This window comes from Notamacropus eugenii, chromosome X, assembly GCF_028372415.1.
Source record: "Notamacropus eugenii isolate mMacEug1 chromosome X, mMacEug1.pri_v2, whole genome shotgun sequence".
In the NCBI taxonomy this organism is placed as follows: Eukaryota; Metazoa; Chordata; class Mammalia; order Diprotodontia; family Macropodidae; genus Notamacropus; species Notamacropus eugenii.
In genome coordinates, this window is record NC_092879.1 from 79,419,281 (window position 1) to 79,445,018 (window position 25,738).

General features: G+C 37.5%; 1 protein-coding gene across 1 annotated transcript in view; it reads left to right on the top strand.

Moving 5' to 3' along the window:
• LOC140515231 (connector enhancer of kinase suppressor of ras 2-like) overlaps positions 1-25,738 on the top strand; it is a 570,766-nt gene that overhangs the window by 240,084 nt on the left and 304,944 nt on the right. The window contains exon 5 of the mRNA XM_072625828.1: positions 7,329-7,388. Coding sequence (XP_072481929.1) covers positions 7,329-7,388 — 60 coding nt within the window. The remainder of the gene's footprint in view (positions 1-7,328; positions 7,389-25,738) is intronic.

The window sequence follows — 25,738 nt, forward strand, 5'->3', positions numbered from 1 at the left end:
CATTTAGCCTTTTAAAATAAATTTTATTGATAACTTTTATTCATATATCATCTACATTTCTGACTTTATCCTTCTCGTAGTCCCTTCCTAAGATCTGACCCATATAAGCAAGAATTTTAAAAAGAAGGGGGGAAAAGTTTATCATAACTAACCAAGATATCACAAAAAGTCTGCCATTCTGTGCAATGCTGAACATACATGGTCCCTCCCCTGCCACTTCTGTGAAGATGCAGACAGAAAGGTGTATTCTTATATTTTTTTCTCTGATGTAACTTAGCAAAAGGTAATTTGATTATTCTCTTCTTGTTCTTTCCATTGTTATAGTTTTTGTGTATAGTTTTGGTTCTGCTGATTTCATTTTACATCAGTTCGTAAACCTTCCCTTGCTTCTTTGTGTTTATCATAGTCATTGTTTCTGACGGCATAACAATCTTCCAACTTTCCTGTATCACAACTTGCTTAGCCTTTCGCTAGTTGATGGGCATCTGTTCCTTTGCTTCACTTTGTTTCCAGTTCTTTGTTATTATAAAAAGTGCTAGTATAAATAGTTGGATGTATATAGGGCCTTTTCTATCTTAAACCTTCTCCTTTCTCACTCCCTCCGTTTTCTGGCACTCCCTGAGACTTGGCTCCATCCTGATGGATGACATGACATCTGCCTGGCTAGCCTTTCTGGTACTGGTTATATTTTTCACTCATATTGGTAGTGACTTACACGTGGTGATGGAAGACTCAGAACACTCTTTGCTCCCCATTGCTCCTTCCAGATTCTCCCTCCAGCACCATCAATCAACAAGTGTCCTCTACTGCTTTGTGGCTTATGCCACTCAAATTTATCACCTAGTGTAGATCCTGGTGGCCTTTCTTCATGGACACGCTTCTTTCTTTCTCAGTGACTTCAGGGCCAGGCTCATCATACTTATCTCCACCCAACTCCTGCCTTTATAAATTCCTTGTGAAGTGCCCTCACTTACCCTAGCCACCCCCACAATTTACTTCCTATCACCAGCCTCTTTTCTTCTTCAGCTACACACACAGATGGTTCACAACCTTGCTCTTGCCATGAGCCAAAAGTATTCATGAACTCTACATTTTTTTTCTGATCATAAACTTCTGTCATTACATCATTCCTTATGACTTATGGACTCTACTCTGTTCTATACCTTCATCTCCATGTGTCCTCATGATCTCCATATGTGTCCATGTCTCCCCATCTGGCCGTGTGTCTCCTTTATGGCCCTGTATCCCCATCTGTGTGTGAGTCCCCTGTCTGTCTGTCCCTGTTTCCCCATCCATGTGTCTCCTATCTGTCTTTGAGTCTCCACCTGTCTGTGTTTCCCCATCAGTCTGTCTGTGTGTCCCCATGTGTCTGCCTGCATCCTCATCTGTCTGTGTATCCCCTACCTGTCTTCCTGTGTGTCCCCATCAGTCTGTGTCTCCCCTATCTGTCCATGTGTCCCCATGTATCTGTCCATGTGTCCTCATCTGTCTATGTGTCCCCATGCGTCTGTCCATATGTCCCAATCTGTCTGTGTGTCCCCATGTGTCTGTCCATGTGTGTCCTGCCTGTCCGTGTGTCCCCACGTGTCTGTCTGCATCCCTATGGGTCTGTCCGTGTGTCCCCATTTGTCTGTCCATGTGCCTCATCTGTCTGTGTGTCCCCATCTATCCATATGTTCCCTATCTGTCCATGTGTCTCCTATCAGGCCCTCTGTCACCATGTGTCTGTCCATGGGGCCCCATCTGTATATGTGTCCCCTATCTCCATGTTTCCCCTATCTTTCTGTATGTCCCCCATCTGTCCATGTATCCCCACCTGTCCATGTGTCCCCATCTGTCTGTCCATGTGTCCCCATCTGCCTTTCCATGTGTCCCCATCTGTCCTTGTGTCCCCATCTGTCCATGTGTCCCCATCAGTCTGTGTGTCCCTATCTGTCTGTGTGTCCCCATCTGTCTGTGTGATAGCTCAGGATGAGATCTTGCACAGCCCTCCCTCCCTCAAAACAAAGTCAAGTCCTAGTCATGCCATCATTTCTCTGATGTCATGGTCTTCTTCTAAAACAAAGGACAAACATAACCTGTGAGTAGACCAAGCTGCCTGACTGGGGACCTAGCTAGCTTATATTCTTTGGTTTCCCTCACTTGACACAAACATGTTAACAGGCTATAACAAATTGTTTATGCTAGGTGCTTTCACTCCCTTTCTTCTCACTCTTCTAAACCTTTTGCAACCAAAACTATTCCCTCTAAGGCTACCAGTAATCTCTTAATTGCCAAATCTAATGGCCTTTCATCAGTCTTCATCTATCATGATATCTCTGCAGCCTTTGACCCTGATGATCACACTGTTCTCCTGGATGTTCTCTTCTCTCTAGATTTTCACGATGTTCCTCTCTCCTGGTTGTCTTCCTCTCTGTTTGGTTTTTCCTTCTCAGTCTCCTTTGCTGGATCTTCATCCTTCAAGGCTCTGTCCTGAACCTATTTCTCATTTCCCTCTATGCTTTCTGGCTTGATAATTTCGTTATTCTCATGGGTTCAACTATCTCTATGGAGATTGTTTCTAGATCTCTCCTGAATTCATATCACCATTTTTTGAACATCTCATATCAAATGCCCCATAGACATCTCAAAGTCAACATGTCTAAAACAGAACCCATTTATTTGACCTTCTGACCTTTCCTATTATTGTTGAGGCAGCTCCATCCTCCTAGTCACCCAAGCCTATATCCTTGGTGTCATCTTTTTTCATACTCCCTTCACATTGTTCACTTTGTTGCTGAATTTTGTCATCTCTGTCTTTACAGCATCTCTTTTATGAGTCCTCTTTTCTGTATTCACTCAGCTACCACCTTCAAAAAGTCTCAAGATGGTCTCCCTGATGTAAATCTCTCCTCACTCTAATCTAGCCTCCTCTCAACTACCAAAGTAATCTTCCTGAAGCATGAGTCTGACCATGCCTTGCTCCTGCTCTCACCAATTCAAAAAACTTTAGTGGCTCCCTATGACCCCCAAGATCAAATACAGAGTTCTCTGGCATTTAAAGCTCTTCACAATCTGGACCCTAGTGTATTTACACTTTACCTCACTCCATGTACTCCACACTGTGGCCCACTTATCATTTCTTACATAGAACATTCTCCCTCCAGTCTTATTGCCTTTGTACTGACTCCCTACAATGCTATATCATTTCACCTCTACTTCCTAGCTTCCTTCAAAACTAAGTTCAAATGTCACTTTCCATAGGAGGATTATACTAGTCTATCCCTTCTCCTCATCTCCTCACTCAGTTCCTTTCCTTAGAGATTACCTTCTATTTATACAGTATATATCGTGTACATGTATACATATATAAAATTATTCTCCTGTTGTCCCCCTTAGGGTTTAAGCTTCTTGAGGTTAGGGATCCTATTTTTTGTCTTTCTTTGTATACTCAGTTCTTAGCACAGTGCTTACAACATAGTAAATGCTTGTTGACCGATTATGTTTTTATAAACCTACCAGTGGGACCTCTGGGTCAAAGGAGAGGGAAATTTCAATTACTCTCTTAGCAAAATTTTAAATTGATCTCCAGAATTCATAGCTCTACAAACAATATGTCAGTCTGGCTAACTTATCACAGCCCCTCCAACACTGATTATTCCCTTCTTTGCCAATTTTCTTATATGAAGTGAAACCTCAGGGTTGTTATGATTTGCATTTGTCTTATAATTACTGATTTCTGAACTATCTCATATTAATAGTTTGCAGTTCTTCTTTTGCAGAAATGTTTGTTCATTTTCCTCAATTTCTTATACATTTTAGAATGGATCTTGATTTTTTTATATTTGTGTTACTTCCCTGCTTTCTTGGCTATCAAAATCCTTATCAGAGATAGTTGATGCAAAGATTTTTTTCCACTTGACAGCTTCTCTTCCTATCTTAGTTGCATCACTTTGGTCTATGCCAAAGCTTTTCAATCTCATGTAACTAAAATTATCTGTTTTATCTTTTGTGATTTGTCATTTGGTTAAAAATTATCCCCCTATCCATAGCTGTGCTTTTCTTCTAATTGTTTTGTGATATGCCTTTTAATATTTAGGTCTCATATCCATTTTGCACTCAGTATAGCATATGGCAAAGATATCTGTCAAAATTTGATTTCTACCAAACTACTTCCCAGTTTATTGTGTCATTGTTTCTATGTACTAGACTTTTTTAACGGGGAACTTTGCCCCTAAAATATTAGAAAGGCTATTTAATGACTATGGGAGGTATTTTTTTTTGTTTTGGGGGGGTTTTTTGCTAGTATTTTTTTTTTTATTTTTACTGTTCAACATTCATTTCCACAAAATTTTGAGTTCCAAATTTTCTCCCCATCTCTCCCTTCCCCCACCCTGAAACACCATGCATTCTGATTACCCCTTCCCCCAATCTGCTCTCCCTTCTATCACACCCCTCCCTTCCCTTATCCCCATCTTCTCTCTTTTCTTATAGGGAAAGATAGATTTCTATACCCTATTACCTGTATTTCTTATTTCCCAGTTGCATGTAAAAACAATTCTTAACATTCATTCCTTAAACTCTGAGTTCCAACTTCTCTCCCTTCCTCCCTCCCCGCCCATCCCCACTGAGAAGGCAAGCAATTCAATATAGGCTATATATGTGTAGTTTTGCTAAAGACTTCCATAATAGTCATGTTGTGAAAGACTAATTTTATTTCCCTCTATCCTATCCTTCTCCCATTTATTCTATTCTCTCTTTAGACCTTGTCCCTTCCCTAAAGTGATTACTTCTAATTACTCCCTCCTCCCATTTGCCCTCTCTTCTATCATCCCCCAAACCCACTTATCCCCTTCTCCCCTTCTTTCCTGTAGGGTAAGATAGATTTTCATACCAAATTGAGTGCGCATGTTATTCCCCTCCTTAAGCCAAATGTGATGAGAGTAAACTTCACTTTTTCCCTCTCACCTCCCCCCTTTTCCCCTCCACTGTAAAAGCTTTTTCTTGCCTCTTTTATGAGAGATAATTTACCCCATTCTATTTCTCTTTCTCCTCCAAATATATTCCTCTCTCACACCTTAATTTTAGTTTTTTAGATATCATTCCTTCCTATTCAAGTCACCCTCTGCCCTCTCTCTGTCTCTCTGTCTCTCTCTCTCCACTCTCTCTCTCTGTCTCTTTCTATATGTATATATATATATATGTATATATATATATGTATATATATTATATATATAATCCCTCCAACTACCCAAATACTGAGAAAAGTTTCGAGAGTTACAAATATTATCTCTCCATGTAGGAATGTAAACAGTTCAAATTTAGTAAGTCCCTTAGGATTTCTCTTTCCTGTTTACCTTTTCATGCTTCTCTTGATTCTTGTGTTTGAAAGTCAAATTTTCTATTCAGTCTGGTCTTTCCATCAAGAATGCTTGAAAGATCTCTATTTCCAGTTTTGCTGGGTAGGTGATTCTTGGTTTTAATCCTAGCTCCTTTGACTTCTGGAATATCACATTCTAAGCCCTTCAATCCCTTAACGTAGAAGGTGCTAGGTCTTGTGTTATCCTGATTGTACTTCCATAATACTCAAATTTCTTCTTTCTAGCTGCTTGCAATATTTTCTCCTTGACCTGGGAACTCTGGAATTTGGCTACAATATTCCTAGGAGTTTCTCTTTTTGGATCTCTTTCAGGAGGTAATCGGTGGATTCTTTCAATACCTCTTTTGCCCTCTGGTTCTAGAATATCAGGGCAGTTTTCCTCAATAATTTCATGAAAGATGATGTCTAGGCTCTTTTTGTGATCGTGACTTCAGGTAGTCCCATAATTTTTAAATTGTCTCTCCTGGATCTATTTTGCAGGTCAGTTGTTTTTCCAATGAGATATTTCACATTATCTTCTATTTTTTCATTCTTTTGGTTTTGTTTTGTAATTTCTTCATTTTTCATTAGCTTCCATCTGCTCCATTCTAATTTTTAAAGAACTATTTTTTCAGTGAGCTTTTGAACCTCCCTTTCCATTTGGCTAGTTCTGCTTTTTAAAGCATTCTTCTCCTGATTGGCTTTTTGGACCTCTTTTGCCAATTGAGTTAGCCTATTTTTAAAGGTGTTATTTTCTTCAGCATATTTTGGGTCTCCTTTAGCAAGTTGTTGATTCACTTTTCATGAATTTCTTGCATCGCTCTCATTTCTGTTCCCAATTTTTCCTCCATCTCTCTTACTTGATTTTCAAAATCCTTTTTGATTTCTTTCATGGCCCGAGACCATTACATATTTATTTTGGAGGTTTTGGATGCAGAAGCCTTGACTTTTGGGTCTTCCTCATCTGAAAGGATGGAAGAAAGTACCTGTTCACCAAGAAAGTAACCTTCTATAGTCTTATTTTTTTCCCTTTTTGGGGCATTTTTCCAGCCAGTTACTTGACTTTTGAGTCCTTTGTCAAGAGGAGGGTATACTCTGGGGACCTGTAAGTTCTCAGTTCCTCCAAGGTGGCATAATCAAGATAGAGGAGTTTACTCCTCTCCTGGTCTGCACTCTGGTCTGGGAGCTACCAAAGCTTTTCTGCCCAGGATCTGCAAGTAGAATTCCCTTTCTAGAGCCTCCACCAGCTCCACCATACCAGCACTCTTCCTTACCCCAAGGCTGCCACTCAGGGCTGAGACTCAGGTCAGCAACTCAATTCCCCCAGGGTCTTTAGGTGGAGGGCTCCAAAAATGGAACACTGCTGCTGCTGCCACTGCTGGATAGGGGAGGACCCTGCTCCCTTCTCATCCAGGTGCAAAAGCTTTCTCACTGACCTTTGAAGCTGTCTTTGGCATTTGTGGGTTGAGAGATCTGGGAACTGTTGCTGCTGCCAGGAATTCTGCCCCCAAGGCCTGCTCCCATTTTGTTACTGCCAGTGTGTTGAGGCTAAGACTGGGCTGAGCTCCATGGGCTGTGCTCCACTCCATGCCCTGTGCTATAGACCTTTCCTGTCAGCCTTCCAGGCTACCTTGGACTGGAAATCTCTTTCACTCTGTCGTTTTGTGGCTTCTGCTGCTCTAGAATTTGTTTAGAGTCATTTATAGGTATTTTATGGGCTGTGGGGGAAGAGCTAGAATAGGTGTATCTTTCTACTCCACCATCTTCGACTATGGGAGGTATTGCTATGAGAATATTGGGAAGAATAGGTGATTCTCCCTTTATCTAAGATGATGCAATGGCAAAGGACATTTTCCCAGGGAAAATTTCCTAAGTATTGGTATGCTTTTTTGTTAAAGTCTCTAAATCATAATGTCCTATTTGAAGTTCTAGTTCTCTTCACTGTGTTTTCTGAGGTAACATTTAATCTCTCTTTTTCTGGTTTTCTTAGGACCCTAAAGCAAAAACCATGGATTTGTGGGATAAAGACCTGACAGAACAAGCAGATGCTGTGAGTTCAACTTTCATTTATTTTCGTTGTGATCTTGAGCAAATGACTTGCCTTTTCATGCCAGATTTCTTCTATTTGGGAATATGTACAACCATTTGCTACCTGCTTGGTCCTATTTCTTCTGCTACCAAATACATGAGGTTGCCTTTTGTGTTTTGGGACAGTTCTAGTTGTTAGAAGATTCTTCCTTATATTAAGACAAAATCTACTTCCTTGTAACATCTCCCTATTCATCTTAATTCTCTCCTCTAGGGCCACACAGAATAAGTGAAACTGTAGAAAACTTATTCATCATCACCTAACACTTGTCCTCACTGCAATAGCTTTCTCACTTGTCTACCTGTCTCAAACCTCTCCCCATTCAATCCACTCTCTATTCAGTTGCCAAAGGGATTTTTGTAAAGTCCAAGTCTAACTGTATCACCCTTCCCTCAGTTCAATAATCACCATTGGGTTCCCTATTACCTCCACAATCAAATACAAAGTTTTCTGTTTGGTACCTAAAACTCCTCACCTACCTGGTGCCTTCCAACCTTTCCAGTCTCCTTATACTTTATTCTCTGTCCATGTATTTTACCATCCAGCTATACTGGAATATTTACAGTTTCTTGATTATGACATTTTGTGTCCAATATCCATGTTTTTTCACTGGTTATTCCCCATACCCAGAATGCTTTACACTTTCACCTCTACCTTTTGGTTACCCTGGCTTCCTTCATGCCTCACCTCAAGGTCTACCTTCTTCAGAAGACCTATCCTTGCCTGCCTTCCTTCCTTAGCCTTCAGTACCTTCCCCTTTGGGATTACCTTCCATCTACTCTTGAGGTCATATGTGTACTGAGTTATTTAGATGTTGTCTCCCTCATGAGAATTTGAGCTCCTTATGGGTAGGGACAATATCTTCAGAGCTTACCACAGTGGTTGGCGCTACAAACATGGGCCCCCCAAGTTTGCTCTTCTTTAACCTAACATTCTCAAGTTCTTTCAACTGTTCCTTCTGATCATTTAAGAGTCTTATCCAGATCCCTCATAATCCAGTGAGCCCTTGTCTGTAATACTTTCATTTGCCTGCCACTATCTTGAAATTGAATTCCTAGGCCTGGACAGGGTCTGCAATTAGTTTGACCAGAGCTAGTTATTGTGAGATTTTTAGTGCTCATGTTTAAGGTGCTACATTTCTTCTAACCTTCTCTAGGATTGTGTTAGCTTTTTTTAGTAGTTATCTTTATCCCTACTAAATTTTGTTTTGGGTCAGTAAATATTTTTTTTAGGATCTTCTCAGATCTTTATTTTTTCCAATCTGGGTTGTCAGAAAAGGTGATTATTAAAAACTCTTATTTATGTTTTAATTAACCCTTCATCTCTATTCCATTCAATCACTTTGGAGACAGCAAAACATAGTGGCCCAGGCATCAGGAGTCCTAACTCTCCTACTGCCAAGCTGTGTTATCCTGGGAAAGTTGTTTTCTTTTTTTAATATATAATTTATTTATTTTTCAGTTCTTAACATTCACTTCCACAAGAATTTGAATTTAAAATTTTCCTCCATCTCTCCCTAACCCCCACCCCAGGACAGCATGTACCCTATCCACCCCTTCCTCCAGCCTGTCCTCCCTTCTGTTACCCATCCTTATTCCATCCCCCTTCCCTTCTTTTTTTCTGTAGGGCAAAAGTAATTTTCTATACTCCATTGCCTGTATAGCTTAATTTTCAGTTGCATCCTAAAACAATTTGTAACATTCATTCTTAGAACTTTGAATTCTATATTCTCTCCCTCCCTCCCCATCCACCCTTTTTGAGAAAACAAGCAATTCAATGTAGGTCATACATGTGTAACAATGCAAAGCACTTCCATAATAGTTATATTGTAAAAGACTAACCACACTTCCCTCTGTCCTATCCTGACCTCCATTTAGTCCATTCTCTCCACTGACCTGTCCTCCCACAATAGTGTTTGCTTCTGATTATCCCTTTCCCCAATTTACTGTCCCTTCTATTATCTTCCCTCTCCTATCCCCTTCCCCCTTGCCTTCCTGCAGGGTAAAATAGATTTCCATGTCCAAGGGAATGTGTTATTCCCTCCTTAAGCCAAATCCCAGGAGAGTAAGGCTCAATTATTTCCTTTTATCTCCCCCCTCTTCCCCTCCATTGTAGAAGTTCTTTCTTCCCTCTTGTATGTGAGATGATTTGCTACATTCTACCTCTCCCTTTCTCTTACTCCTAGTATATTCCATTCAACAGTAAATTGCATTTATTATGTAGTAAATAAATATTTATTCAAAACATAATAGACATTTTAGATGAAACTTAAAAATTAATACCTAGGAACAATTTATTGACTTTCTTATTAACTGTTATCAATCATTGTTTATTCTAATCTTGGTCTTCTCACTTGGCTTTAACAGACCATGTCCTTCTAATTTACTTTGAAATTTTATCTTGGACTCACAAGCTGTCCTTGAGCTTGGATAGTGAGATTTCATGATAATATGGCCACAAGACTCTCCAAGCTTCATTCCCCAGCTGCTACCATTTCCCTCCTTCATAGCAACCAGGGGGTCTATTTATTTTCTTTTTGGCTGAGGTTGATATTTAGATGCCAGACTTGCCATTCTTTGGGCTCATTTCTTCTTTCCCTGAAAGTTCCAGAACAAGAAACTCATAGTCATGTAGGTATCAGTATAGCTGTCAGCAGAATGAACCCCTGTGTCTGTCTTCTGGAAATCTGAAAGCTAGAATGTTTTCTCTCTCCACTTTTTATACTTCTCACAGGAAGGGCTAGCACATACTGGCATTTTAATCCCTCACAGTTTTGTGGAGATGGTAGAGATGATCTTCTGAAAGAACTTATCCAATAGTCAGAAAAAATTTTATCTTTGAGCAGAAATTATTTCTAAAGCAGGCAATATCTATTATAGAACATACTACCCATTTGGGAAAAATTTAGCTACAAACAGTACTTTTCAGAGAAATCTGTCATTTTCCCACCACAAAAATCCATTAAAAGTTCTTTCCATGTTCTGGAATGTGAAAATGCTTTTGAGAAGAATAAGCTCTCTAGGAAACAACATCATTTACATTTTGAGGAGCTTATTTATAATGTTAGGTTTTGAAGGGCAGCATTTTCAAAGATTTGGACTTCAGGTTAAAGAATTGCTTTACTTGTGCCTTCCCCACTCTGAGTCATTCAATTCCTTTTTTGCAGGTAGTAATTCCTGAATAACGACAGTAATTTAGCATTTACGGGCAAGATACTACATCTGCAAATTCTAAGCAGCTTTTAGAAGATTTGCCCTCTAATCGCAAAAAGTGAACACTGCAAGAGTCAATTAGAAAACTACCACAGCAGCAGAAATGCCCTGAGAAGGAGAGTTGATATCCTAACATAATTATCTTGTGGAATGTAAAAATTCCCTCTGTGCCCGTCTCTTCCTTCTTGTCTGCAATAGGTATTGTGCTCCTGAGGGTCTTCTTCATTTCCCATAGAGAACATGGATCTCTTCCAGAATTACAACTTTACCAAAAGGCAACCAAATAATGCAATTGAATACTTCAATTGCTTCGTCTTCATTCTAAGACTGGGATAAATAGGGTGAATCCAAGCAAAGTAAACCCACATTAGGAACTTCTCCAGAATGTTAGGGAAATCTTAAATTCATCTTTACCCTTGACTGTGCCTTCTGGACAAGGGGCCTTCTGGTCACCCAGGGAGCTTGTGCCCATGGGATTTCAGGTAGATCAGAAATGGAGACAGATTGTAATGAGAGCTCTGCAGCATTTCAATTTTTTGAAGATTCAAGAGTCTTCTCATTTCTTCAACTTTTTGATTCCGAGGCAATAGCAACGCGGTTCAAGATTGAGAACTCCTTGACTTTTGGGAGTCATTCATTTCAAATTCAAAATATTTCCTAGGCCTCTTGGCAGGTAATCCCCTTCACCATTCTTTGTGCATTATCTCTAGGGAAGAGGAATGGAAAGAGCATTGTACCTAAAATGTAGGCATTTTGTCTAGGGCCTACAAAAATTTAAGGGCTTGTGGGAAGAAAATCAGCCATGCTTAAAAAAATTGAACTATTAAAAACTGGAACAGAGATCTCCTTTTGAGTAAATATATGCAACTATTGGGGATAGGCACAGTGTACACATAAAGAGCAGATAATTTTCATGAACCATCTACCGAATGAAATGGGTATATTTATAAAAACATATCCATTGAGGGGAGAGAAGGGAAAAAAAGGAAACGTACGTGATAATTTTGTTGTATATTTGAAAGGAATAGCAAGTTGTGCATAGTAGATTTGCATTTTCATGTGCAATCATATTTTTATTGTACTCTGTTATGGAAATGTTTATTTTATTCCATATATTAATACTAAAATTAAAAAATAATAAACACAAAACTTAGAGGAAGAACCCATCCATCAAAGGGCCTATCAAACTACAAAAATCTTTATCTATCTGTGCCATTCTGTCATTGTGTAACCTTAAGGGAATAACATCTCTTCATTTGGCCTCGGTTTCCCCATGTGTAAAATGAGGTTCCTGAACTAGATGCTCTGTAAGACTCCTCCCAACTCAGACATCCTATGATTACTTCCATATCCCACTTCAATGTCTATACTAAAGTATCTGTATTTGTAATTTTTTTTTGTTATCAGAAGTTGCTTTTCACATTCTTTGGTTCTTTAACTCTCTTTAGCAAAGTGCAAATTTCACAGCAATTGCCTCTAGCATTACACAGTTCATTCCAACCTTAAGAGAAGTGGCAGGTCACTGTCCCATGGCTGCTGTCATTCTTTCTCTCCCACCCTTGTACTCCTCCCATCTGTTCTTCTATCTTCAGAATCTTTGTGTGGCCCCATTCACAGAAAGATATATGATTATGATGCAATAGGAACTACCAGGAATTTTCATTCTGGGGAAAATTGCAATAAAATCCAATATATACATATATACATACATATATATATATGTTGTATATAATTTATATCAAATGCAGAGAATTGTACATACCTCAGTTTTAGGAATCTGGCATGACAACATGGAAGATGTAATCAACTGCTTCCTCTCTGAAATCATATGATGCTGTCCCTTTCTACGGAGAATGGAATAGTTATTGGGGGAAGTGATATTGCAAGCGTGAGTGTGACTGCTTTTCCAGAATACTTCAGGTAGTTCATGTGACTATGGCAGGTTTACAGTATATGGAGGACATTCGAAAGTTTCTTTCAAGGACCTAATTGTTGACATTTTTAGCCGCCACTCAAACACTATCACAGAAAGAAAGTGGTAATTATTTGACCACAATAGTGGTCATCTATTTATTGGGCATGTTTATTTAAAATAATGCTTTCAGGGAGAATCATATTTTTAAAAAATAGAATTTAACTTTGGTGAACTTTTCTTCAACTAGTAATTCAGTAGTAAAGTAGTTAGAGCAACATGGATAAACGTAAAAGCTCAATTAATTCTGTGAATTGAATCTCCTATGAGCAATGTGAGGGATTAGCGTAAGGGAGCAGGTATGGTTTTGCCACACACACCTTTATTTTTCATGAATCCTTTTCCGGCAAAATATGAACAACCATAACATCATAACATTCTGCTGACTGCAGGAGAGAGTCTAAAAAGGAGTAATATAGTTCAATGAAGGTAAGCATTGGAGAAAATTTTCTTTTTTAAATGTAACTTTATAATTTTTTGCAAATAACGTAATTTCATTTTCTCTCCCTCCCCTCCATCCATTAGACAACAACAACCTCCCCAAAAAAATAAAGAAAAAGAAAACCTTCTTAACAAATATAAATTTTCCAGCAAAACAAATTGCCACAGTAACCATGTCCAAAAAAATGTGTGTCTCATTCAACATTTTAAGTCCATCACTTCTGTGTCAAGAGATAGGCCTTGTGCTTCATCTTTTTTCCCCTGGACTCATGCTTTTATCATTTCACTGATCAAAATTCTAAAGTCTTTCAATGTTGCTTTTCTTTATGGTATTATCATTGTGTAAATTGTTCTAATGGTTCTTCTCACTTCACTTGCCATTAGTTCATAGAAGGCTTCCAAATTTCCTCTGAAACTGTCCATTTCATCAGTTCTTATGGCACAAATATATCCCATTACATTCATATATTATCATTTGTTTAGTCATTCCCTAATTGGTGGGTATCCCTTTATTTTCCAGTTTTCTTTGTTATACTGAAAAGAGTTGCTATTAATATTTTGTGCATATGGATCTCTTGCCTCTTTCTTTAATATCTTGGGTATTTTGCCTAGTAGTAGTATTGCTGGGTCAAAAATAATCATAGTTCAGTGACTCTGGGGGGTATAGTTCCAAATTGCTTTCCAGAATGGTTGGACTAATTCACAGCAGCAACAATGCATTAGTGCACCTATTATCTGGCTTTTGATATTTGTCATTTTCTTCTTTTGTCATTTTTTCCAATCCAATGGTTATGTGATGAACTCTCAGAGTTGTTTTAATTTGCATTTCTTTACTTATTAGTAATATGATGTGGGTTTTTTTCACGTGGTTGTTGATTGCTTGGATTCCTTTCTTTGAAAATGCTTGTTCATATCCTTTGACTGTTTATCAATTGGCAAATGACAGCTATCCTTATGATTTTGAATCATTTCTTATATATCTTGGGTACGAGACCTTTCTCATAGAAACTTAGTACAATTTTTCCCCCTATTATCTGTTTTCATTCTAATTTTAACTGCATTGGTTTTGTTTGTGCAAAAATCTTTTTCATTTCATATGGTTTAAACTGTTCACTTTCTTTTCTGTGATCCTATCTGTTGTTTGGTCATGAACTCTTCATCTACCCATAAATTTGAAAGACAATTTCTTCCTTGCTCCTCTAATTTACTTATAATGCCACTTTATATGCCTAACTTGTATAGTTTTGTATTTATTTGGAGTTTATCTTGGTATACAGTTTGAAATATTGATCTGTACCTAATTTCTACCAGACTGTTTCCCAGTTTTCCCCAAATTTTTGTCAAATTGTAAGTTCTTACTCTAGTAACCAATGTCTTTGGGTTTATTGAACACTATAATTATGTTAGTTTGCTTCTGCATATTGCGTATGTAATCTGTTCCACTGATTGACTTATAGCCAGTACAAAATTGTTTTGATTATTACTACTTTGTATTATAGTTTGAGATCTGGAACTGCCTCCTCTCTGACTTTTTTCATTGCTTCCCTTGAGATTCTTGATTTTTTGTTCCTCCAGATGAATTTAATTATTATTTTTTCTAGGAGAGCATTTCCTTTTGAGCTCACTTTTCAACACAGAAATTAACATTTGAGCTTAACGTTGATTTATTTATGTTACAAGAAGGCAATTCATAGCATAGAAGGGATTTCTATTCTATAATAGCATGTAGAAATCCAAAGCAAACCCAGAAAAGCATTCAGTTGGACAATATTTATATGAAATGATGTCATGCATCCATGGTATTTACTTTCTCACAAACTGACAACTGCTAATTCTAGAGCAGCTGCACCATGAATTTCCATATGATCAGAAATAGATCTTATTCATTACACATAGAAGTCATCATGAGTACTTGGGTATTATCTAAATAAACCTAATAGGAACTGAATTTTTTTTCAAGAAAGAAAATCTGTTTGTTACTTGAAAATTGCTTTTCAGTTGTGGGTGCTCAATTTCTCAGAGAAAATGTGATCTGTTTCCAGGAGAAATAGCAATAAGCCAGCCCTACCAGAAAGTTCACACTGTAGTGTTTGCCTCTGGCCTGGTTCCGTCTTTGACATTCCTGAACTGTAAGGATAGAAGCTCATGAGAATGAAGCATATTTCAGATGAATGCATAAATAAATGGGAAAGACCCAGATTTTTGTCAGAAAAGTCACTCTCCTATACATCTCATGCAAAGTTGTGAAGGAGCCCTAGAGCCTTCCTTAGTCTTTCATAGTTTTGCTCATGGAACTAAAGTTAAAGGGTTTATGTAAATCTCAATGGCAAAATATGGCCTTGATACTTAGTATAAATTAGTCCATTCTGTAGGACAGACTCATGAAAAAGAAATATTGAATTAAATTTTTAAAATCTCTTTCTCAGGCTAAAGTAGAACTGAAAAGATATTTTAAGGAAAACAGTATAATGTGATGAATCAGGGAAGTCACTCTAAGCATAGGGGAAAGAGAAAGGGGGGGGGAGAGAGAGAGAGAGAGAGAGAGAGAGAGAGAGAGAGAGAGAGAGAGGTGTATATATTTATATTCATATGGAAGTATGTTGAGTCAGTTTCATTGGGCTAAATAACATAATGGGTAAATAAATAACAGGCTAAACAATGTCAAAATCTGCAACAGCCCTGTCTCCGTAAAATTTAGCATGATAAAAGAATAATAATCAATATTTTAAAGATCATTTATATTTATATTAGGAGTCCATTTATTCAAAGAATAAAGGCTACTATAATTTTTTCTTCATTCAATTCTTTCATTTCATTTTCTTCATTCGATTTTCAATTTCATTCATTTTGTTCTTCTTATTAACAAATGGATAATTTTAAAAATCACTAACCTAAAAGATTTCCTCCTTTAAGTACTTGTATCCCTGCCCAAATAATATTTTTTTAGTTTTGATAAAATATAATGAGCAGAGTCATGGCATACTAATAATAGTAACTAATATAGCACTTGCATATTTGTGAAGTCATTTCCCTATATTCTCATTTGCTTTTCACAGAAACCCCATAAGGTAGGTTCTGTTGCTAAGAGTTCATTGAATAAGTGAAAAAGTTCATCCTCAGGTCATCTTTAGTAATAACCAAAATGGCTATCATTTATATATGTAATATATAATTATAATAATAATTATTATTATTATTATCATATATAGTACATATATATGTATATATACCACTTTAAGGTTTGCATAGAACTTTACAAATATTATCTCATTTTATCCTCACAACAACCCTGGTAAGTAAGTGCTATATTTCCCCATTTTACAGAAGAAGATGCTAAGGCTGAGAGAGATTAAATGACTTGTCCAGTATAACACAATAAATCACTGAGGCAGATTTCGAACTCCTGTCTTCCTGAGTGCAGATCTATTGCTCTACCCCACCAGTTTCCTCAGTATGTCAAAATAGATAAAGGGCCAGCCTTGGAGACAGAAAAATCTGGATTCGGGTCCTACCTCTGACATGCACTGTGTCTGTAATTGTGCTCAAGTCTCTTAACCTGGGAGGGTCTCAGGCAATTTTCTCAGGCTATAAGTTACAGATGAGCTCTCACTCAGTATAAGTGAAGGGATTTTCACCCAGGAGTGTGAATTTCCACACCAATGAGATCAAAACAAAATTTAATTAAGATAAAAAAATCGCCAACAAAGACATTAGCCAATAATATAAATCAAAAGAACTGTCCTTAATGAGAGTGTAAAGATAACTGTATTTGAATTAGGAAGGATGCATAGGCATCCGGTGAGCTAATTACAATCATCTGATAGAACTCAATTCTATCCTCCTTTTTCCTTATATGTCACTTATCATTTTCATAAAGTTCTCCAGTTAAGACCACCTCACTCTGGAGTGATGAACTGACATACTTCACAACCATTCCAGTTTTAGAATCAGCATATCATTTCAAATTTAAGGAAACCTCAGTTTCGTTGTGTTTTGTGGTAAACACCACGGTGTACAACTACCATACTTGCTCACAAAATTTCCCTTGTTGCCTCTTTGATGGAAAGAATATTGAGTCAAATGGATTTTGGGTCTGACCTGGTATGACATTTCATATTTTCTTATAACAAGATATAGCTGACACACCAACTTGAAAAAGCTAAAGTTAGTGACCCAACTTTTGATAAATACCCTTGGGCCTCACTCTCATGATGTTCTTCAGTTAGTCTATGCCATAGGTCCACCTTATGTGAAACAACCAAAAGGAACTTATGTAAATAATTAAATTCTCCTGAATGGAATCCAAGATAGATCACTTTATATTGAATTTCACTCAATGGGAAGGTGTTTTACTGAGTCATCAGTATACAATCATCACACAACAGTTATTTTCAAATTTGTTTCTGAAAATTGTTCTTCTGAGATTTATTTCTGTGTAATATGACAAGTAAATGGCTTTATATGTAAATTTCATCAAGGGAATAAAAATGGGCCCATAATTATTACTTAGAGTTTAATAAAAATATATGTTGTAAAACTTGGCGCAGCAAGCTGGTAATCAGACTTTTACCTAAAAATTAACACCAGAGACTCATTTGCTCAAAAAATTTCATTTTTACTTTGTAGAAATTAAGTAGTAATTTATGAATCCTTTAGTGTGCCAAACTGTACTTTTTATTACTGTGGAGGTCTACTTGGTCTTCAGAGAAAGTGTTGTAGACCTTTCAGCTCATAAAACCTGCAGTAACACTTCAACAACCATCAAGTTTCTTTCAGGTCACTGCAGTAAACTATGGATAATGAGACCTTTGCATAATAAAATGCTAGATAATGACAAGGATGATTAATTTTATATTGATTTAAAGTACCTTTAAACATGGGCATAATCTAAAACTTCAGTGGTTTTGGCTTCCCCTTTGATATGCAGTATTTGATTTGAAATTTCCCCTATGAATCGACATAGATCATTAATGCACTTTCATTTACCCTGCCTTCATCAAGCAGAATCCAGTGACTAAGTGACAAGGTGGTATGTTCTTCTTGTTCCCTCCTATTAACATTAGGTGTCCAGATACTTAAAATTATTCACAGTCCACTTACAGGTAGTATAAAGGCATATTTTCTTTCTTTCACAAATTTTATTAATTTTCATTTATATTTGTGTGTATGTATATATGTATTATATATATGCATGTATATATTTCTTTCTATCTATCTATGCCTCTACCAAGGCTATCCTGTGTAACAAAGAATGGGGGAGGGGGAGACAGAGAAAAGTTCAGCAAAACTAACCAACAAATCAAGTTTTCTTACTGCTTCTTTTGGACCAAGTTTGGTTAGTATAATTACATAATGTGCACTTTTTTCTTTTGTTCTTTCTATTTACAATGAAGCCATTGTATCATTTTACATATATGTATATATATGTGTGTGTGTGTGTGTGCGTGTGTGTGTGCGTGCGTATATATATTTAGTGATGTTCTGTTACATTCATGTAAAACAATTTGTTTAGCCATTCCTTGATTGATAGAATCTGCCTTGTTTCCTGTTCTTTGCTACTACAAAAAAGTGCTGTCATATATATTTTGACTTCTATGGAACCTTTTTTTGTATCTTTGACCTCTTCAGGTTACTGCCTGGCAGTAGAACCTATGGGTCAAAGGGTGTGGATATTTCAGTCACTTTCTTAGCATAATTTCAAAATATTGTCCAGAATTTTTGAGTGACTCCATGACTCCATCAACAGTACATTAGTCCACCTCTTTCTCCACAACTTGTACAACAGTGACGATTCCCATCTGTTGTCATCTTTGCCAATTTGCTGAATTTAAGACAGAATTTGTGAGGTATTTTGTTTTGCATTTGTCTTATTTTTGGTGATTTAGAGTCTTATTTCTTATGATTGTTAATAGTTGGCAATATTTCATTTAAAAGCTTTTTCACATTTTTTACCACATATGGATTAAAGCATATGGATCATATAAGCTCCTTGTCTTATATATTGTATCAGTTCTCTACATATTTTGGATACCAAGCCATTGTCAGTTATGTCTGATGTAAATTTTTTTCCTAGTCAACAGCTTCCTTTCTAACCCAAGTTGTACTGATTTTGTTCTTGTAAAAGCTTTTCAGATTTATGTAATTGAAATTACTTATGTCTTCTGTGATTGCCTCTGTCCCTTGTTTGATTAAGAAGTCAGGGCTTATTTTGAAGAGATCACACAGGTATAAATAGTTTTTGAAAATCAACTGAGTACACAGTACTATTCCTGGCACTGTGGGAGGATATGTGGGAAATAAGCATGGCCCTAGACTTCATGGGCTTACATTCCAATTGGGCAGAGAGACATATTAAATATATGAATTAACTCTTACAATATAAATTAAAAAAAATCAAATGCAAAATCAAAGTGTTTGATAGCATTTCTAAGAATCACATAAGTCCTCTTCCTGGAGGTGAATTTTGAGTAGATTTGTAGAGAAATTTGTGTGAACCTGTGTGAAAGCTCAAACAAAGGAACACTTATGTTTTCCTGAAATAATAAGCAGGTTTACTGGGCTCAAGAAAATGTAAGTATAGCCTACTATGTTTTAGTTAAGGGGAAAGGTTTGTGTGTGATTAGGGAGGTGGCATGTGAGGTTAATTGATGGAGAAAGTAACCTTCTAGATTAAGTTCAGTGCTAGTTCTTAATTTAATATCTAAAAGTGGCTAAAGAAAAATTGTTATAATTACCCTGGGGAAAGGAAGGAGTAAATTTTCTCATAATTTGCTATTGAAGAGGTATTCAATACTGAAGTATTGTCTCAGGACAAGATCTAAAGGAATACATGCAGTTTATGAGAGAATGATGACTTTTGTTGAGAAAAATCAAAAGAAGAAGTCGAGTGGAAAGAGCCCTGGCTTAATGGTCAAGAATCCTGGATTTGAGTCCAGATACTGGTAGTTGATGGCACCTCCCTTCTCTACACCTTGGTTTCCTCAAATATAAAATGAACAGAACAGGAGTGGGTAGGGAGAAGCTTGATTACAAAAATTACTACATTCCCTTCTGTAGGGACTCCTTTAAAAAAAGTTGATCATATATTCCCCTTAGTACTTCACTTAATAGGCATTAAATAAATGTTTGTTCAATTGAATCATAAATGCACTCTCACTGGTACAATGTTAAAAGGGGGTATGTTAAATGCCTTGTAATACCAGCAACTCAGCTAAACCCTGGAGAAATTCTGGGAATCTTCCTTACTGGAGGTTACTGTTTAGTCTTCTTTTAAGTACCACTGTGGGCAAGCCACTTAACTTGTATCTCTTTTTTTCTCATCTTTCAAATGGGGCTAGATCAGAATACCTGCCCTATCTATGTTACAAAGAATGGATATGAAAATGCCTCGAAAAAGAGAAGACGTAGGGGCTGCTAGCACAACATTAGTCAGGTTTGAGAGGACTCATGCATACCTTCACTGTTTGCTATCACCTTCCACTCCTGCTTTCCTAGCTTTAGAGCAAATTGCCCTTGGAGTTCCAGAGTAGATGAGTACAGAGCAATGGTCACTTTCCACCATTCTCTACCTGGATGGCTGTAACCAGTTCTCTTCCCACAGTCAGTAGGTCAGTCAGTAAACATTTATTAAGCACCTGCTGTGTGCCAGGCACTGTGCTAAGTGCTGGGGATACAAAAGGAGACAAAAGACAACCCTTGCCCCCAAGGAACCAATAGTCTAAAGGGGCAGACAGTAAGTAAACAAATATATACAGGATAATAGATTACAGAAAATAATTAAGAGAGGGAATGTACTAGAATTAAGAGGAGTTAAACTGCAAAGCACAGTGTTTAATAAGGGCTTAGTGTGTGCCTGACACTGATCATTGCTGGGAATAAAAAGTAAAAGCCAAACAATCTCTTGCCTTCAAGGACCTGAATGTGATCTCCCTCTGCCTCTTCATTTTCTCATGCTTACATTTCACCTTTCAAAGAGCACCTGATAACCACAGTAACATTTGTGAGGCTTTTAAAAAAAATTAAGCCTGAAAGCAGGTGAAATGAAGAATGAAGGCTACACTACTGTAGCAGCTGTGTTCGGTAACTGATGAGTTACTCTGCTTAGTGCAGTGGTGCATTGGGATCTGGGGCTACAAAGTGAACTCTATCCAACTCCACTTGGACTCCTTTTCTCAATGAACACCTTGGAATTTGCCCTGACTCCTGCATTTGTTATGATAACATAAAATTGGCATACTATCTATTATGCAGTTAGCATAGGACCTGGCACATATTAGGTACTATATAAATACTAGGGATGATGATAATAATGATGATGATGATAATAATGATGATGATGATGACGACGACGACGATGATAACGACTTATCATTCCCATAGAGATCTGGTGAAATTTGACAAGTATCTAAATGCAGGGCCTTCTGAATTGATTTCTAAACCAGGTTTTATTATTATTTTTATTTTATATATTCTACATATTACATATATGTGATATATATTATTTTATTATTATTATTACTATACTGTTTTACAATATTACCAACTCCACTTTCTCTTGCCAGCTCTGCTGCCAAGTGGCCCTCCTCTCTGATGTGTCTCAATTAACGGATGGTCCTCTAGAATAGCTATGGGCCAAGCTGGATCGTTCGGAAATGGTGCAGAAAAGGAGATTGGCCCATCACCCGTGCACCTCACAGAGGAAGCCTTGGGTCTTTATAAAGAGGACTGGTGATGTAGAACTAGAGGGGATATTGGAGGTCATCTAGAGAAGGGACCATGTGGAGGCTACCTCATTTTAGAGATGAGAAAATCAGGACCCAGACATGTTAAGTCTCCCTCTCTGTAGTCACACATCTAGTAAATAGTAGTGGAGCTGGAATTTGAACCCAGATCTGCTAACTTCAAATCCAGTAAATTATGACTAATTCCACATGTAGGTGGGCAGCTAAATGGCAAAGTAGATAGAGCACTAGGCTTGGTGTCAGGAAGACTCATCGTCATGAGTTCAAATCCAGCCTTAGATACTTACTAGCTGTGCGACCCTGGGCAAGTCATCTAACCCCATTTGCCTCAGTTTCTCACCTGTAAAATGATCTGGAGAAGAAAATGGCAAATCACTCCAGTATCTTTGCCAAGAAAATCCCGAAGTGGACCATAAAGAATCAGACACAACTGAAATGACTGAACAACAACAACCATGATAAATGATTATAGGTAGGTGATAAATTTCAGGGGTCTGAGAGAAGCTGTCTCTCTCCCAGAAATCGTTTCTTCTCCTTCACTCTGACACCCAAACTTCTAGTCACAGGCATGAAAACTCCCAAATGAGGACATGAAGAGTCAGACATTACTAAAATGAACCAACAACAAAGTTTTTATGTTACAGATTTAAAACATTCTGAGAAGGGGTCCATAGATTTTACCAGATCAACAAAGGGGCCCATGACAGAACCCCAGGTCTAGATATTGGTAAGAATGAGAGATTGGGCTCAAAGTAGAGCTCCCCTTGGCAAGGGGTTACAGAGACTTAGCTACAGCCACACTTAAAGCATGAATGATGATTTTTTCCTCTTTAAGAGCAAGTTTGTTTGAAGGCTATCGTATGATTTTTGCAGTTGGTCACTGAAGGGAATCTGTTCCTGAGGAGGACAGGAATGTAGGGGCATAAAAGCAGACTTCACTTACTTGTGCACTTTGCTCAGCATTAGCCTTATCCTTAAAACTTTGCTCTGCCTGCCCTCTCTTTTTCTTAACCAATCAAGTTTTCACCCACTGTCCTAGCCACAGTTTATATTTGCCTGTAGCAAAACTAGTTTAAAGACTGGGACTATGAAATGATAAAAAATGCATATGTAGCAATGTCCTTTAATTAAATGTGCCAATTAGCTAACTCTTTCATATACAAAGAACATTAAATGAATACTTATTAATGTTGCATACTGGGCTCTAGGGACAACCACTCTGCTGATGGGTTTCAGTGCATGCCATTGAGCAAATTAATAATAATTGTAAATAAAATACATGTTCTGTTTTTTTACTTGCATTTTGCATTTTTTACTCAAATCTGGAAGCTTAACTTGTTTGTTTAAACATCTTACATGATATCCTGGCTGAGGTATTGTGGAGTGAATTTATATTCCCGACTGTGTCCCACCAGGTAATAACCAAATTATTTACTTCTGTCTTCCATGTTATTATGCCCCTAATGAAGGATTCTCGAAGAATTTTAATTCCTATATTAGCAGATTTCAAAGTTACTGCTATTTAACATATTCTAGTGCTAGATTTTTTCCCCCTTTAGAGATTCTTAGTGAGTTTAGATTCTTAGAGCCAGGATAGCTATCAAAAAAAAAAAGATTTAAAAATCAGTCAATCTTCTGTAATTAGAAGGTATGGATTATTTATGACGTGTAATAATCTACAGATGAAATATGTACATATATTATATATTGGTATGCATATATGTCTACATATAATTTATCATGTTTAACACTGAGAACATAGAAGGTTATGTTCAGACCATGTTTAGTTATGACTCTGTTAGAAACCAGTGCCTTCAATTTCCCAAATTGTGCAAAACTGTGATTTGTGTTGGGCAAAGATAGATTTCTGTACAAACATGTCTATTCTGATGCAAGGAACATAGTCAGACCTACACAAGCGTGGTAAAGCCAGTGGCTCGAATTCTAATTACTTACTCTAATAATAAATGTAAATCAACCAGGTCCTAGTTCCTTAGATTCAGAAGAACACATATCACTTTAAAATATTTTACTCACTTAAAACCTTCTTCTTTTCCTTCAGCATTTACTTTTTCCTCTGCATTTTTAACTAATGACAACTAGGGTGCAATAAAATTGTGCTTCTCTCCCCCTTCTCCCTGTGTAGGACTCTTCAAAGTGTGAAGAAGAAGTCGAGATTTTACATGTGGTAAGTAACTTAGCCTAATGTTTTGGTTTCTAGGGTTCATACCTGCAGGCATATTTATACTTCTCTTTTAAAAGCTACTGTAATGAAGAGCTTAGGTTTCCTTTAGGCCCATAAGTGGTAAATATTCAGGGAATATTTTGGTTTTCCCCTTTGTGCAATGTGATGACTATTGGATGAAACAAGGAATCAGGTCCCAGCAGACTGCCCTGCCAATGGAGATCAATAAACCAGTAAGCCAGTGAGGAAGGTGGCCTGTTTCTCATTACAGCATATTCTGAAAGCAAAGTTCCATGATTATACTTGCTGATGGAGAGAAAGAAGTTCTGTATTTGAAGCTTTCATTGGGGGCTGTGGCTGTTTCCCTATGAGGAAGAAACTCAAACAGTCATTGAACCTGACCAGGCCTTGAAACACAATCTTTGAAATGGTTTGCTCCAATACTGTGCCTTTGTAGAAAGTGTTTCTTTTGTTTTGTTTCCTGAGCCTTACACCTATTTTCACCGAGCCAAGCATTGGGAAAGCCTTCGGGCTGCATTTTCCATCTTCATCAACTGAGTAATCACTTCAAAGCTTGGATAGCCATTGGGTCTCACCAATTCACAGGAAATGATTCCATCTATTTGTCTTGTGGCCTATTTTCCTTTTCCATCAAAAACCACTCTAGTACTACTCAATGCCCTGACTAAGAAATGATATATAGATTGGCTGAGGTGTCCTAGAATGATTTCAGAGTTGTTGTTTTTTTTCTCAGAAGTGCATTCAATTGTCAGAAGTCTAAGAGGCTCATATCTCATGAGTGGATGATTCCTTCCATGACCTGATTTTAGGTACATAGAGAAAGTAGACTTCTCTTCGCGTCTCCCTCAAGAAATCTTAACTGACTTGTTAATTTCTGAAATGCCAAAATTCAAGATAGATACATTTACCTTTGGGTTTGTTCCTTATTAAAACTCCTGTATTCATGTGAGTGATAACCACTTCAGCCCTATCACTTTTGTGTACTTCAACGTGGATGAATTTATCAGAACCTTTCCTAGATTTTGATAAAGAAACAGGGGGAGGAAGCATGGAAATGCTAGATGACAGATATGGAGTGAGATGAGGAAGAAAGGGAGTCTGGAAGGAAAAATTCACTTACCTTATAATTTTGCCAAGGGGCATCTCTGTCCACCAAATGTCTCTGGTTAGGTCTAAGTTGAGTTTTCATCTGTTTATGAGCTGGGTGCTACTGAAATCCTCTTTGAAAAAGGAAATAGTACCATATTATATCATATAGTGCATTGAATTATGATTGAGTCTTTTGCAAACACCTGCTTTTCATCCAAGAATAAATTGTATGGCCATACTTTGTTTTGGGATTCCTGTAATTTTGTTGATTTCAGGAAACCCTTGGAGAAGAAACTTCTTCCAATGCAGATCTGTAGCTGTTCCGCCATTTATAGTCTTAGAGCTGAGGCCCTGAGAGATTAAATAACCCGCTCAGGGTTACAAAGCTGGTGTCAGAGGCAGACTTGAATCCAGAGCCATGGAAAGCTTTTCATCCACCATACCGTATTACCTCTTATCATGTATTTGCTTAAGTTCCTTTAAATGTCATAAAAAGTGCTTGACTTTTGTGTAGAGTGAAAATAAATATTAAAATTAATATAGATGAGGCAAAGTTGACCTTACTCCCTCTTGAAAATAGAAGAGATGTTTTCCCATTTTTGTCCATATCTGTGACTTCTCTGTACAGGGAGTGGAGGTGGCCCAGAGGT